Source organism: Diceros bicornis, chromosome 8 (genome assembly GCF_020826845.1).
Source record: "Diceros bicornis minor isolate mBicDic1 chromosome 8, mDicBic1.mat.cur, whole genome shotgun sequence".
NCBI lineage: Eukaryota > Metazoa > Chordata > Mammalia > Perissodactyla > Rhinocerotidae > Diceros > Diceros bicornis.
This window is the reverse complement of record NC_080747.1, coordinates 2,780,329-2,795,819: the sequence shown is the minus strand read 5'-3', so window position 1 is coordinate 2,795,819 and position 15,491 is coordinate 2,780,329. Positions and strand designations below refer to the sequence as shown.

Genomic DNA, 15,491 nt, shown 5'->3' with positions numbered 1-15,491 from the left:
CCGGGCAGGCTGGCCACACTCAGCCACCTGTCCTCCGCTCGCTGCCCTGCCTTGCCCCACCCTGGCCAGGGCTGGCCTGGCTGCACACTGCCACCCTTCTGACCTGTCACCCCTCTGGCCCCTGTGACCCCTCGGTCCACTGTCACCCACTGTCCACAATCACCCTCTGTCCACTGTCACCCTCTGTCCACTGTCACCCACAGTCCACTGTCACCCTCTGTCCACTGTCACCCTCTGTCCACTGTCCCCCACTGTCCACTGTCCCCCTCTGTCCACTGTCCCCCTCTGTCCACTGTCGCCAACTGTCCACTGTCACCCACTGTCCACTGTCACCCTCTGTCCACTGTCCCCCACTGTCCACTGTCCCCCTCTGTCCACTGTCCCCCTCTGTCCACTGTCCCCCTCTGTCCACTGTCACCCTCTGTCCACTGTCCCCCACTGTCCACTGTCCCCACTGTCCACTGTCACCCTCTGTCCACTGTCCCCCACTGTCCACTGTCACCCTCTGTCCACTGTCCCCCACTGTCCACAGTCACTGCTCTGTCCACTGTCCCCCACTGTCCACTGTCACCCTCTGTCCACTGTCCCCTACTGTCCACAGTCACTGCTCTGTCCACTGTCACCCCTCTGTCCACTGTCCCCCTCTGTCCACTGTCACTCCGCTGCCCTATCTGGTACAGACTTTCTGGCTGGGCTGTAACTGCGGCCACCTCCACCGCCACATCCCTTGTCCCAGGGCTGTACGGGAGCTGGTCCCAAAGCCGGGCCTACCTGCGCGTGCCGTCAGGATCCCAGGTGGGGAGGCAGCCGCTCCCTAGACCAAAGAGAACAGGCATCAGTCTGTCCACTTGCTCCCACTCATCCTGCCCCGTCCTGAGAACCAGATGCTAACCCCAGGGGGGACACAGGTCACTGGGGGCTAGACCACCCACAGGGGAGAGCAGCCTGAGGCTCGACTCCTTGTCTCCAGGGACCCCTCACCACGTGCCCTAGGACTGCGGCCGGCCCGCGAGCCCTGATGCCCACATGACCCCGTCTGGGGAGAAGGGTGGGAACTTCGGGCCCCCCGGCCAAACCTGGCTCTGCCTGTCCTTGTAAACACGTCTCGTTGGCTCACAGCCCCACCGTCCACCATGTGCGGCCCGCTGCGCAGCGGGATTTGTAGCCAGATGCACAGGGCTGTGACATGCGTGCCCTGGCCCTGGGCCCTGCCGGCCACTGTAAGCAGCACCTGCGAGAGGGTCCACCCGGGACCCCCGTGAGAGGAGCCAAGTCCCCCAGACCGCAGCATCTCCTCGCGGTGCCCCATTGGAGGTTCGGACAGACTCGGGGGAAGAGGGGTTGTTGGGCTGTGGTGGCCTAGAGCCGGGGGGAAGGGTCGGCCGGAAGATCAGGAGGGAGGGACGGTGACCCACGGCTGGCACGTTCATTGCTGCTGGGCTGCCATCTCCCAAAGCCCTCAGGACAGGCCACACCAGGGCCAAGGCAGATAACCGGAAAGGGTCGGGCATCCGCAGTGCTTCTGGGGAGCGTGCCGGGCAGTGGGGCCTCGTGGGGGGCGGGGTCTGGAATGGGGGTGCAGAAGCCCGACCCACTCTCTGGGAGGACAGTGGTGGGTGCCATGGACCCAGGACACAGCACCCTGACCCTGGTCCTGAGCCAGGCTGGAGGGACGCCCTGAGCACGCTGGGCTGGTCTAACCTGTCACATATATCAAGACATCCCCGTGCAGCCCTGGCGACTTGGGCGGGGTGTGTCTGAGCTCCGACACCTGGGACGAGAGCCCCCCCCCCCCGAAGGCTGTCACACACACACGGGCCTCTGGACCTGAGTCCTCGCCCACCTCCGCAGGCCTGTGACACAGGAGGTCAGCCACCTGCCTCAGGAGCCCCACGCGCGGCTGCTCAGAGCCCCACCTGAGATGGCACCCGCCTGGGGCCAGTCCTGCAGCTGCAGCGCCAGACCCAAACGCTGCCTGTGGGCGGGATGCAGCAAGACGCCATGGAAAACGAGCGGACGCAGACCCACCTTGTCCCCCCAGGGTGCCAGGACCAAGGTGGGGCAAGTGGGCTGCGCAGCCCCGGGGAGGTGAGAAGGACTTGTGCTGAGGGCCTGCTCCCCGAGTTGTCCCAGCCCTGACATCCGATAGAAAGCCCCAGGGCACCTGAGAAGAACCCCCACACTGCCCGCCCCACCCTGGGGAGGAAGAGAGGAGCTGGTGACCCTGCGGCGCCGGAGCCCCTCACGGCTCCCAAGCAGGAGCAAGAGGCCCACCACGTGAGCACGTTGGGGAGAACAGAGGAAGGCGAATGCCTCCTGCGACACCCCCACCATGAAAGGCTGTTCTGGTGCCCCGCCCAGCCCCACCGGGCAAGAAGCCACCGTGCCCACCACCTCATCCCCTGGGGCCGCCAGGGATCTGGGGAAAGACTGAGGCACGCTCACTCTGGGGGGCCAGGCCCTCCTCCTCCTGAGCCACCCCATCGCACTAGATGTCATGGGCTCCAACAGTCCCCAGAGGGTCACAGTGGTCAGCGGGCACTCCCACGAAGGGCCCCTCCCTCTTCTGGTGAGGACCTCATGCCATCGGCCCAGGCCCCACCCGCCCAGGTCCTCGGCCACGCCTCCTCCAGCCAAGGGCCCCCAGCAAGACCGAGTCCCCACCTGGCGGGCCACAGTCCACTCCTCCAGCCTCACCCCCAGATGGCCGTTCCCTGGAGTCCCAGCCATCAACCTCAGTCAAGGAGACCCGAGTCCACAGCCAGGATACCCACACGGGAGGGGCACACAGACGCCCAGCTCCAGCCCGCCCTCGCTTCACATGGCGGGGGCCAGTCACTCAGCCACTGGGGCCTGTCTGTTCTGGTCAGAGGAATGCCTGCCCCACCCCGGCTGCACCCACGCAGGAGACCCGCGGGAGAACAGTGGGACTGAGCCCAGGTGACGAGGGGCTCTGGCCAGAGCAGACAGCCCAGCCCCCCAGGGCTACCCCAGCCAGCTCCCCGGCAGCAGCCGCTCACAGCCTGATTTCTTTTGCAACAAGATTGGCAGGGCCTCTGGGGAGGTGAGAGCACCGTGTGTGTGATGACGACTCTTGTCACCAGGCCTCCACCCAGCACTCACGTGCATCCTCTCATCGATCCACTCGGTGTGCCCAGGGAGGTGGGGACTGGTGTCCCCCCTATGAAGAGGAAACTGAGGCTCAGACAGGTGTGGTGACTTGCCTGGGGCCACCAAGCTGGCCTTTCCCAGCGCTGCAGTGCAGCGGGAGCCCACCGGCTCCCCTGGCAGAGTCGGCCCCCACTGGGTGGTGAGCAAGGGTGAAAATGGGTGTGGCAGGACAGGGTCCTCAGGATGTGCAGGGGGTCTGAGCTGGGATCCCCGGAGCTCTGCCCGCATGGGGGAGACAGGGAGGGGCTGTGCCAGGCTCAGAGCCAAGACCCTCACTGGCCCAGAAAGCGGCGTGTCCCCCCTCACCTGCCTGAGCCCAAGGGACCACCAAGGACCTCACTGTGGCCTGCAGTGAACACAGAGGGACACACCACCTGTGTGCGCACACATCCCACAGACCACACACACACGTGTGCACACACCACACATGCATGCAACTCACATGTGCGCGAGCACGTGCACACCAAACATATATGTGCATGCAACTCACGTGCACACAGGCACACACCACACACAAATGCCTGTACATGCACACACATGCACATGCAAACATCACACACGTTTACACGTGTGCACCATGTTACACATGTGCACACGTTACACGTGCACACACCACATACATGCATGTGAATGCATGCGCGCACACACACACACAGGCCCCGTGGGCGTCTGGAGCCGCCTCTCCTTCTTCACGCCTCGAGCGCATTCAGGCTGAAGGCTGACTAGGCTGCGGGGTCTCACACTGCTCTCCTGAGCTCAGGCCAAGGGGGCTGGGCCCTGGATTCCAGAGAAGGTCAGAGGACCCCTGGGAGGGCCAGGGTGGGAGGTGGAGGGGGCTGGCCAAATGGAAAAGGACAAGACGCTAAGAAAAGAACATTTTATTTCCAGTCTAAGAATGTATTACAAACAGTGTCAGATTTTAAAAATGTAAAAGAGCAACAAACGTCCTCAGCCAGCAGCGCAGGTACAAAGCGGCAGATTTACAGGAAGCCGTGTGCCCTTGGACGGGGGCTGATTCCAGACCGTAGGAACGAAGCCAACAGAGAGTCCACAATCGGACGGCCACGGGCCACGCACCTCGTGGGAGCATCTGAAATGGCAGAACGCACACAGCAGGCCACGAGGCTGCACTCCATGCAGGTGAGCAGATGGACCCCGGAGGGCGCAGAAGGGGCACGGTGCCAGGGGGTGACCCACCGGCAGAGTCTGGCCTCTGAGTGCAAACGGACGGGCCCTCCGAGCCCTGGCAGCCTCTGGTCCTGACCCCCGCCTGCCGGCTCCCAGCCAGGAGTGCGGAGGGGAGTGCAGGGCCCCAGCACTGTCACAGCTGGGCCTCCTGGCAAGCTGACCCTGCTGAGCCGGCCCGACAGAAGGAGACCACTGCCCGGCCCTGCCCACTCCTCGCCCGAGAGCCGTCAGGTTCAGGGAAAGGCTGGTGTGGGGCGAGCCATGGGGGTCTTGAGTCCCAGACCCCACAAGTCCCTGGGCCTCCTGAGCCTCAGTTTCCTCTTCTGTGGGATGGGCGACCTGTGGATGCTGCTTTAGGGGCAGGCAAGGGGCAAACGGGTAAAGCTCGTCACACACACCACGTGGCGCACAGGGAGGTTAGTCTTGGGCTTGCATTCACAGGACTGGGGTGTCTGGGTGCTGTGGAGGGATTTGATTTTTAGCGGGCAGCGTGACTGTGCACCATGGAGGGGACCCGGGCTGAAATGTAAGGCCGTCCACGAGGCAGGTCGGAGAGGAGGCCTCCTGGCCTGAGCACCCCAAGCGCACAGCGCCAGCCGGCAGGGACGCAGGGCCCGCCTGCGCCCCCAGCACCTGATCCTTGGGCCTTGGCCTTTGCAGACCCCAGCCTGCCCCACGCAGTCTCCCACTTTCCAGAATGCACTTCTGCTGCATCCAAGTCGGACCTCCCCCACCTCGTGGCCCCTCCCAGAGGCCCCGCTCCCCCACCCACCGGGCCCTCCCCACTGAGCCGCACAGTCCAGGCTTCACCAATGGCACGCAGGGCAGCCCCTGGGCGAGGGGGCAAGTGCCCCCTCCTCTCCTGTGGGGGCGTGAGCGGGCCAAAGCCAGACTCTGGCGAGGCCTGGGCTGCGCTCTTAGGGCGGGGGGTTTACCTTGAGGCCTCCACAGACGGGACACGCGGAAAAGAAAGCGGGTGGGGGCCCGGCGGGGGGCATGGCCGCCTCCCAGGACTCCCCGAGGGCCGGGCTGGGCAGTGCGGGCTCGCCGCCGGGGGCCTCCGTCGCCTGTCCCCGCCGTCTCGCACCCAGCCAGCCGGAGGGACAGGCCGCGGACGTCTGGCCGCCCGAGTCCCCGGGCCCCGCGCTGTCGGGGCCGCCGTGCGCCGCGGGCGGCTGGTCGCGGGGGCCGAGGCGCAGGCTGCGCGGCGTGTCGTAGTGGGGCCTCAGCGCAGCGGGCACCTGGTACTCGGCCGCGCCCGGCGGGCAGGCGCACAGGCTGGGCTCGGGCGCCCCCGCCGGCGGCAGGCTGAGCAGCGAGCCAAAGTCGTCGCCAGCGCGCCACACGTCCAGGCTGCTGCCGGCGCAGGACGAGAAGCTGCCCGAGTAGGAGGAGTGGCTGCCCGTGGCGATGCCGCTGTCCGACGAGCTCTGGCGGCCGACCTCCTGCAGCTGCCGCGGCCGCAGCGCCTTCGGGGGCGGCCTCGAGGCGCCCAGCGCGGCCTCCCCAGGGGCCTGGGCCGCCGCCAGCCCGGGCCCCTCTTGCGACGTGCCGGCCGAGGACGAGGACTGCTCTGGCCACGCTGTGAGCCGGCTGCTGGCGCTGACGTCCGAGTGGCTGGCCTCCGACGACGAGCTGGACAGGCTGCGGTCATCCCCTGAGACGGAGAGCGGCGGCTGAGGCTGCTGCAGGGGCTGGGGGAGGTCAGCGGGGACTGGGGGGCTGGGTTAGAGCTGACGTCCAGAACCCACCCGACTCCCCACCCCATCAAGGCCGGCACTCTCGTCTCGAGCCCCGCCCCGCCCCAGGCCCCCCCTGGAGGCTGCAGCACACCGCCCACCAGAGCCCCTCTCCCCACACCGACCTCGCCTCCACTCCGGCCCTCTCTAGAACCCGCGCCCCTCCCCTCTGTCCCCCTCAGCCACCGCCCTCTGGAAACCCGATGTGACCCCCTCCCCCAGGAAGGTAAAAGCTCAAACTTGAGACGCACTGCTCCCAGGGGCGGGCCTGGACAGGAGGGGAGAAGGCCACCGTCCCCACTGTGCACCATCCCCACTGTGCAGCAATCAGAGGGCAGACAGGGCCCGCAGACCCCCCCTGCTCTGGCCGGGAGACCCCAGTGCAGCCCCCCGGGCTGGCCGCCCTCACGAGAGCTGCAGCGGCCCCCGAGGGGCTTCCCATGAACTGCAGCAACCGAGAGGCGTGGGCCGCTGAGGAGGGGCTCTGCTCCCTGCAGCCGGCACCCCTGAGCCTCCCTGGGCACCAGTGGTGAAACTGGAGCGCGAGAGGCCGTGGCCTCGCCCAGGCCACGCGGCTGTGAGCAGGGAATTCAAACCCCACCCGCCAGCCAGCTCTCGTGGCAGCACCACACTGCCCGTCAGTGCTTAGTGTTTGTGAAATGGTAAGGGAACAAACGAATGATCAGGAGGAGAGGAACAAATGAATGAACCCTAAGGAGATGAATGAAGAGGAGAAAAAAGAATGAAGGAATGAATGATCAGGAGGGAGCTGAATGCATGAATGAACCTGAGGGAAAGGAATGAATGAATGAACTTGAGGGAGACAAATGAATGATGAGGAGGAGTAATGAATGAATGATCACGAGGGAGCAAAATGAATGAATGAATGATCAGGACCTTGGAGGTCGGCTTAGAGGGACAGCCCCGCCCCTACTGCTGCCCCTCCCCACAGCCCAGGCCGAGGCCACAGCCCACCCTACCTCCGCTGCCTGGCCGGCAGGAATGGGAGAGGAGGCTGAGCCGCTTCTCCAACTGCAGGGCCTCCAGGGCCTCCTGGGCCACGCGCTCCTCCACCGTGGCGGGACCCCCAGGGCTCAGGTCTGCGGCGGAGAAGAGACTCAACAGAGGAGGAAACCCCAGCCCTCTCCCCGTAAGACCCTCAGCTACAACCCACATGCTGCCCAGGACGTCACGGTGAGCCCAGCACTGCCAGGGCCACGCACACCCGGGTCCAGCCCCAATGCCTGTCCCCCAGCCAGGACATCAACTTTGGGGCACCCAAACCACCCGCATCCAGATCTTCCGGCCACCAGCCTGTGTCCTGTGCCTGTGGACAGCCCCCCGGCCACCCTATGTCTGTGGACAGCTCCAGACTATCAGCCTGTGTCTTGTACCATGGACAGCCCCCCACTGACCACCAGCCTCTGTCCTGTGCCCCAAAGCTGACAGGCCTTGTGGTGGGGACCAACCTCGTGACACCCAGGGTCACGACGCCAGGCACGCCCTCCTGACCATTTTCCCATCTGGCAGATGGTGGGGTAGCAAGATGCTGGCGAGTACAGACTCACAGCTCAACCACCGGCCCTCCCTGAGCCCCACATCCACGTCTGCAAACTGCGGATGCAGAGACAGGGCGCCCCAGCCAGGGCGGCGCCAAAACGGGAATGCACAGGACGTGCTCAGGGCAGGGTGGACCCCTGACTCTAATCTCTCCCTTCCCCTTGCCGACTGTCTACAGGAGGCGGGTTCTGCCTCTGGGCCTCGGAGTCCACGTGGGTCTGACCGAGCAAGGGTCAGCACTAGAGGACACCTGAAAGTCAGGAGTGTGAGGCTTCTGCCCTCGTGCAGGCCACATCTCAGGAGTCCCCGACAATCACAGGGCTTCGATGAGACGCTGGCCAGGCACAGAGGGCGGAGCCCCACCAGCCCTGTCCACATCCCTGCCGTCTACACCCCCACCATCCACACCCCCACTGTCCATACCAACCCCCTTGGGCTCCCTGCCGCCCACACCACATCTGCAGCGCAAGGCAGGAGAAGGCCAGCAGAGGGCGATGCTGCACCGTCCAGCGGAGCCTGGGCAGCCAGCTCTGGACCCAGGGGCTGCCTCCTTCCTCCCTAGCCCATCTCCCACCCTGCGGCCCGTGTAGGGGGTCAGGAGGTTGAGGGGCCGCACTGGGAGAAGGGGGACCTGGCACGTCACCTGCCTCTGTCCTCCCAGGCGGCCCCATCTGCCCTCGCCCCGGCTGTGGTGCCACACAAGGAGACCGGAGGTGTGAGCTCATTGACCCTGCCACATGGCCGCAGGCCCTGGTCTCCTCCTGGACAACAGGACAAGCACTGCCTCACTGAGCAATCCTGGGTACCACCCACCCTGTGGGCCTCTGTCAAGGAAAGCCATAGTGACCAGGACAACCCCTTGTCCCTCCAACGGCAGCTGGGCTCCGGCCTCTCCAGCCAGAGGGCAGACCTCACCCCGGGGGTCCAGCACCGTCCCTGGCCCAGGACTCTGGACGAATGGTGCCAGGGAGGAGGGTGGGGACAGGATGAGGTAGGCTCAGTGCACCCTTGCGGCCCCCAGTGCACTGAGACCCCACACACCAGGCAACCCCACAAGTTGGCTGCCGGCCCGAATGCTGGGTGGCCGGAGCCAGGCCTGACCCCAGCCCCCAGTCCAGCGACCTCCAGCAGGGCCCTGACCGGCTCTGGCGGACGGGGCGGGCTCGGAAGGTGTCCTGGAGCCCCGCTCCAGGCTTCTCAGCTGCGCGTGGGCAGGAGGGCGGAGGCGGAGGCGGAGGGAAGGCAGCCCACCACGCCCGGCTGACAGAGCCAGCCCACCCTCCCGCCAGGCCCCGACCTGCACGCACCTGGGAGGACCGGCCGCAGCCCAAAGGGGCCCCTGGTCGGGGAGATGCCGCGGACGATGCAGTCGAACAGGAAGCTGATCCGCTCTCCCTCGGCCGAGGACAGGAAGAAGACTCCGGCCCCTGCAGGGGGAGGACAGGCCCTGCGTCAGCCGGGCGGGCACGGGTGGGGTGGGACCCTGCGGGGCGGGCTGGGGGAAACCTGAGCAAACCCACGAGACCACCCCGCCGGGAGCAGTGTCCCCAGAGCACCCTGTGTGAGTCTCTTCCTGGTAAGCCCGCCGCGTCCTTCACACACACACACACACACACACACACACACACACACACGAGTCGTCCAGGCGGCTGGGGCCACACACCTGGCTCTCCCGGGCCCGTGCACACCAGCCCTGCCTGGGCAACCTCGCTGCGAGGCAGGAAGGCGGTGGGAGAGGGAGTCCTGACCTGCTGGTCCCGGGTCTTCCGGGTCAGCCATCTCCGGCTGCTTCTGGAGGATGGTGCCCACGGGAGGAGGCCAATGAGGGCGTCCTGGCTGCACAGGAGAGCCCGGCTGCCCCTCCCTCATGTTCCCATGCTCATTTGAGGGACGGGGCCTGCCTAGATTGGGGTTCACATCCCTGCAAGGGCTGCGAGACCTCGGTCACGTGGGGTGACCTCCCCCTGGTTTCCTTCCCCGCGGCTGTCGTGAGGGCTAAATACAGGGTTGGTAAAATGCGTGTGGTGGTGCCTGCCCCACAAATGAGGCGTCCACCACTGCTGGGGCCACCGAGGCCCCCTCCCCTCTTCCCGGGTGCGTTTTCGGGCCAGAAACCGGAGCCCACGGCATAAAGGTACTGAGGCCGTGCCTGCGGGGCTCCCACCAGCTGAGGGAAGGCCCCGGCATGAGGCCCCAGCCCAGGCAGGGGGTGCTCAGGTGGAGGGGGCACCTGGAGCCTGCGGCGCCCTCGGGGCCAGCACAGAGAGCAGGCCGGTGAGTCAGCTCGGCCCTGTGCCCCAGGCCCGCACGCCCTCCCGCTGGGCCCCGAGCCCCAGCCAGAGTGAATGAAATCCCTCGCCAACTGCCCGCGAGTGAATGGGGACGCGGGGCCACGTGGGGCTGGCTGCTGGTGTGGCGTCACCGCGCAAGAATCCCTCAGCACTCGCCCTCTGCCCGTTGCCCAAAGAAAGGCACGCTCCCTCTGGAAGGGAAGGTTCTGGGGACGCTGACGGGGAGGGAGGAGAAAGCTCTGCACTAAGACCTCTGCCGCGGTCACGGTCACACCCCGCCTTCCCCGAACTCCAGGGCCCCGCCAGCCCCACATGTGGCAGCGCCCCCGGGGCCTGGGGCAGCACCTCCGGTGTTGGAGCTCCGTCGTGCAGCGCCCGGGAACCGGGGCTGGGCTCGTCCTGGCCCACGGGGCTCCTGAGCAGGAGAAAGCAGAGGCGAGGCGTGCGGTGGGGGCCGAGGCCCGCCTGGGCCCCTCAGAAAGGCCCTGGTGGATGGGCCTCCAGCGGGGGGACGCAGCGAGAACCTGTGCCCAGGACCTTGGCTGGAGGACAGGTGAGGGGAAGGCCCTCACACGGGCCACCAGCCCACTCACAGCGTCCCTGTCCCATCACCGCCCCGCCAGGCCCTCACGAAGGGCCGGGCCTCTAATCCCGAGCTCACGGTCAGCTGGCAGAGGCAGAGGCACAGCCAGTGCCCCGACTATAAAAAACCACATTACGAAGGGAGCCGGGCCGGCGGCATTCCACTGGGGTGGCCGCCGAGCGCCACGTGCCCTGAAGACACCGCCGTGCCACCACCCCGGCTGGCCTGCAGGGGCTCCCTGGGGGGAAGCTCGTCCCCGAGGGCCTGACCGCCTGGGCTCGCTGCCCTCTTGGGGGCCCTCCAAGACTCCCCTCCCCCACCCCCGGCTCTGGGGACCCCCGGAGCTCCGTAAGTATGCCCAGCCCACCCAACATGCCCCTCGGCCACCTGTGGTGCCCTTCACCTGTCGAGACTCCGCTCACCTAACGTGGCTTTCCTGATGCCTTTCCTGACCCCTGACCCCTGACCATTCACTGGGTGATGCTTTCAGGGAACGCCTCCTCTGGGGCAGACCCTGTGGCCCTTGACTTCATGCGTCCCCTCATCTCTCTGGATGCTGTCCTGGTGCCAGGCCCAGCGCCTCCCAGGCAGGGACCACTCCTGAGTCGTCTGTGGCCCCCATGTCTAACCCAGGGCCCCAGGAGCCCCCCAGGGATGGAAAGAGGGAGCAGAGGCAGGCAGTCCCCTGGCCCCCGCCCAGGGAAGCGATCTTTGCATTCCTTGTTTGTTTGTGTGTGGGGAAGCCTGGCCCAGTTTTGCTGCATCGTATGGGCGTGGTCACTGCAGAGATGGCCCCCACGCCTCCTCCCAACAGCGTCCATGAAGCCCCTCACCCCGAGGGGGGTCCATTCCCCTCCCCTGGGGTCTGGGCCAGCCTGTGGCTTGCTCTGGCCCACATGAAGTGGCAGAGGGACGCTCTTCACGGTTTTGGGCCAAGGCCTCAGGGGCTGGCGACTTCCACTTTCTCTCTTGGAACCGGCCACCATGTGGGCAGCCGGCTACCCTGCCGGAGAGGGCAGCCCCCAGAGGAGAGCTGAGGCAGCCCAGCCAACAGCCAGCCAGGCCCCCAGCCAAATGCCACTGCCCAAGGACCCCAGTCGACCTCGTGGAGCAGAGACAAGCCGTCTCCACTGAGCCCTGCCCAGATCCCCCGGATTCACAAGCACTGAAACAGCCATGAGGTTTGGGGTGTTTGTTATGCAGCGATGAATGACGTGGGGAAGTAAAGACAAAGAGAGGGCTCTGCTGGGCAGAGAGCCAGCCACCTGCCGGGCTCACAGCCACCTTGTGCTCTGGACATGCTATGGGTTCTCAGGGGTGCTGGCAAACCTCAGCCGCGTCATATATGCAACTACTCCCCAGGACAAATATCTCCAGTGGAAACACCGTCACATTCAACTCAAAGATTCACCAGCCCTGAGAAAGAAAAGACTCTCCATTCAAACTGTCGACGAGCCAGTCAGGTCTGGCGGATTCCCAGAGTTTGGGGTTAGTGTTTAAATAATATCCAGTGGCCTGATCCTTGCCACTCAGTCTTATTAGTGCTCAGCATCCCAGCTCCTCAGGGAACAGGTATTAATGTGCCACCTTTGTTGACAAAGACCACATGGTGGGAGTCCTGTCGGGGACTGAAAGCTCTGGAGGACTTCCATGCTGAGAAGGTTCTAGAAAGCTCTGTGCAGACAGCACTGACTTGCCTTGCGTTAGACTTTGAATCAGAAAGTTGGCATGGCTAACCAAGCCCCTTGGGATAGTATTTCATACAGGGTTTCCTAAGAGAGAAAAACATCTACTAATGAGAATTTCATTTTTCTCTGCCCTTTCATTTTGGGAGAAAGAAGCAAAGTTCAATGAAACAAGTTCATTTGAAATTAAAGTTTTAAATTTCACCCAATCATTTCACATCCACCAGGAGGACTATTATTAAAAAAACACAAACAAACAGAAAACAACAAGTGTTGGTGAGGACGTGGAGAAACTGGAACTCTCTTGCACGGTTAGTGGGAAAGTAAAATGGTGCAGCCTCTGTGGAAAACAGTGTGGAGGTTCCTCAAAAACTTAAACAGAATTATCATGTGACCCAGCAATTCCACTTCTGAGTATACACCCAAAAGAGCTGAAATCAGAATCTCAGAGATATTTGTACACCCATGTTTACAGCAGCCTTATTCACAATACCTAAACCGTGGAAGCAACCCAAGTGTCCATCAATGAATGGATAACCAAAATGTGGTCCATCCATACAATGGAATATTATTCAGCCTTAAAAAGGAAGGGAATTCTGACACAGCTATGACATGGATGAACCTTGAGGACATTGTGCTGAGTGAAATAAGCCAGTCACAACAGGACAAATACTGAATGATTACACTTATATGAGGTCCCTACAGCAGCCCAATCCATAGAGACAGACAGTGGAATGGGGGTGCCAGGGGCTGGGGGAGGAGGAATGCGGAATTAGTGTTTAATGGGGACAGAGTTTCAGTTTGGGAAGATGAACACATTCTGGAGACGGATGGTGGTGATGGCTGCACAACAATGTGAATGCACTTAATGCTGGACACTAACGGTTAAGATGGTAAATGTTATGTTGTGTGTATTTTGCTCAGGTAAAACAAAAACAACAAAACACAACAAAAAGCCCAATCAACCCTCCAGGAAGCAGGCTCAGTCCCACCCTGCCCCGCCGGTGCCTCTCACGCCCTGTCGCTGTCTGGGCAGGATGGACCCCACACCGCAGGGCGTGTAACCTCCTCACAGCGGCTCCCCTCCAAATGCCAGGTGCGTGGCCAACTGCCGTGACAACGACCCCTACGTGCACACACACACACACACACAAGTGCCCCAGGGGCACAAGAGCCAGGAGGGCACCCAACACTGCCTGAGCTAAGTGGAGGAGGGGCAGTTGCGGCACCGGGCTCCATTCCTGAGCGAGGGCTGGTCTCAACCTCCCCATCACCATCGACACTCTGCTCCCTGCGACGTCCAGCCCAGGCCACTCCTTGGTGACCCACCTTCCTCCCCTGCCACCGTGTTGAACCCCTCCGGCGGCACTGGGCCCCCCAGGCACAGCCTGCTCGGGCGGGAGGCCCCTCAGGGCTGGCCTGGGGTCTTTTCTCTGCACCTCCCCGGATGCCGGCTGTGGGTGCTGTCCATCAGCCCGTTCTCTGACGTGGTGTCCTGCACGACCCAGCCACGCAGGGGCCAAGGGCATGGGGCTGCGGCAGGGCACGGCAGCAGGTGTCCTCCCATCCCCGCCTTGGGACGTGGAGCTGAGGTGTGGGGCCGGGGAACCCAGGCCCTGCTCTTTCCGCGGAGCCCACTGCCTCCCGGGGCCCTGCCAAGGTGAGGCTCAAAGGCTCGGGTGGGAAGGGCATTGCTCATGTTGAATGTCCACCACTGGGACAATTCCACAAACCTTGGCCTGCTCGCCCAGAGCCATCACAGAAGGCGGGGCTGGTTCCACCGGCCGGGTCCGTGGGGGGCCGACCTGGCCCAGCACAGGGGTCTCTCTCTGGGAGGGCGGGTCCCAGGATCTCCTCTAGGGGACGCTGCCCCCCACTGCCCAGGCGCCTGGCTACATCATCACCTGGCAGCAGACCCTCCTTAGCCAGAGACCTGCTGGTGGGGTCACTCTGGAGCCACAAGACGCTGCACAGGGGCTGGAGGCGGGAGCAGCCTGAGGGCCCCTTCCCAGGGGGAGGGACTGAGCACCGAGGAGACCAGGATCCAGGCCGGCCCTTCCCCTATACGGCATCTCGTGTTAGGGGCACAGTGAGCCCCCGGTGCAGAGAAGGAAACTGAGGCTCAGAGAGATCGAGACGAGGCTGAGGTCTCAGGAACTGGCAGAGAGGTTCTACATTGTCACTGAAATCCTGGAGAATGGACTTCACGCCCAAGGACCGAAGTTTTCCCATCTGGAGATGTGGGTGAGTCTCCATGCCCTCAGGTCCAGATGGTCCCACTCGAGGCCACAGTGCACCATGGCTCCGAGGGCAGGGGGACACCGTGCCCGCCCCTCGGGCTGCTTTTCTGCCCCTGAGGGGAAACAGACTGGAGCAAAACGCCCCAAGGAGGAAGCACGGAGGCTGCTGAGCGCTGCAAAGTGCCGGAATTACCAAAGCTGGTCCTGCCCCACTTAACCCCGTGCCGGGCAGGCGCTGGGCTGGCTGATGGTGCAGCAGGGCATGGAGTGTGCGGCCAGGCCACTTGGGGTCAGCTCCGGGCTCAGACGGACAGACTCAGGCAAGTCAGGGACTGCTCTGTGCCTCAGTTTCCCCATCTGTAAAATGCGTATGGTGCACGTACCTTGTAGGATTGGTGTGAGGACCAACTCACTAATACAAGTGACAGCCATTAATGTGGGACCCCTGCAGGGTGGCTCCTGGGGTGGCTATCACCACCAGGCCCGTCTCACCCCACCCAGGTGGCCCAGCCTGACCTCCCACCCTGTGCGACTCGGTCTCCCAGGCACCTCCCTGGATACTCGACGCACCCAGAATCACCCTGGTGTGCAAATGCCATGTGGGCTACGAAAGGACAACGGATTCCAGGCCCTGCTGCCACCCCAGAGTGGAAACCTCAGAGCAGGGGGTGAAGTTGACCACAGGCTAGTCAGAAACATGACAGGTGGTCCCAGACCCAGAGGGGTACCCGGTCTCCTTGATAAACCTGAAACGCTCCGTATCGAGTGACCGCACTTCAAAAACATCTCTCGGGCCCGGCCCGGTGGTGCAAACGGTTAGGGGCGCGCGCTCCGCTGCGGCAGCCCGGGGTTTGCCGGTTCGGATCCTGGGCGCACACTGACGCACCGCTTGTCAAGCCATGCTGTGGCGGCATCCCATACAAAGTACAGGAAGATAGGCACGCATGTTAGCTCAGGGCCAGTCTTCCTCAGCAAAAAGAGGAAGATTGGCAGATGTTAGCTCAGGGCCAATCTCCTCACAAAAAAAAAAGAAA

At 63.9% G+C, this 15,491-nt stretch overlaps 1 protein-coding gene across 1 annotated transcript in view; it reads right to left on the bottom strand.

The window, feature by feature from the left end:
• DOK7 (docking protein 7) overlaps positions 1 to 15,491 on the bottom strand; it is a 35,533-nt gene that overhangs the window by 3,268 nt on the left and 16,774 nt on the right. The window contains 5 exon segments of the mRNA XM_058546633.1: positions 593 to 607; positions 745 to 814; positions 5,295 to 6,016; positions 7,079 to 7,198; positions 8,966 to 9,085. Coding sequence (XP_058402616.1) covers positions 593 to 607; positions 745 to 814; positions 5,295 to 6,016; positions 7,079 to 7,198; positions 8,966 to 9,085 — 1,047 coding nt within the window.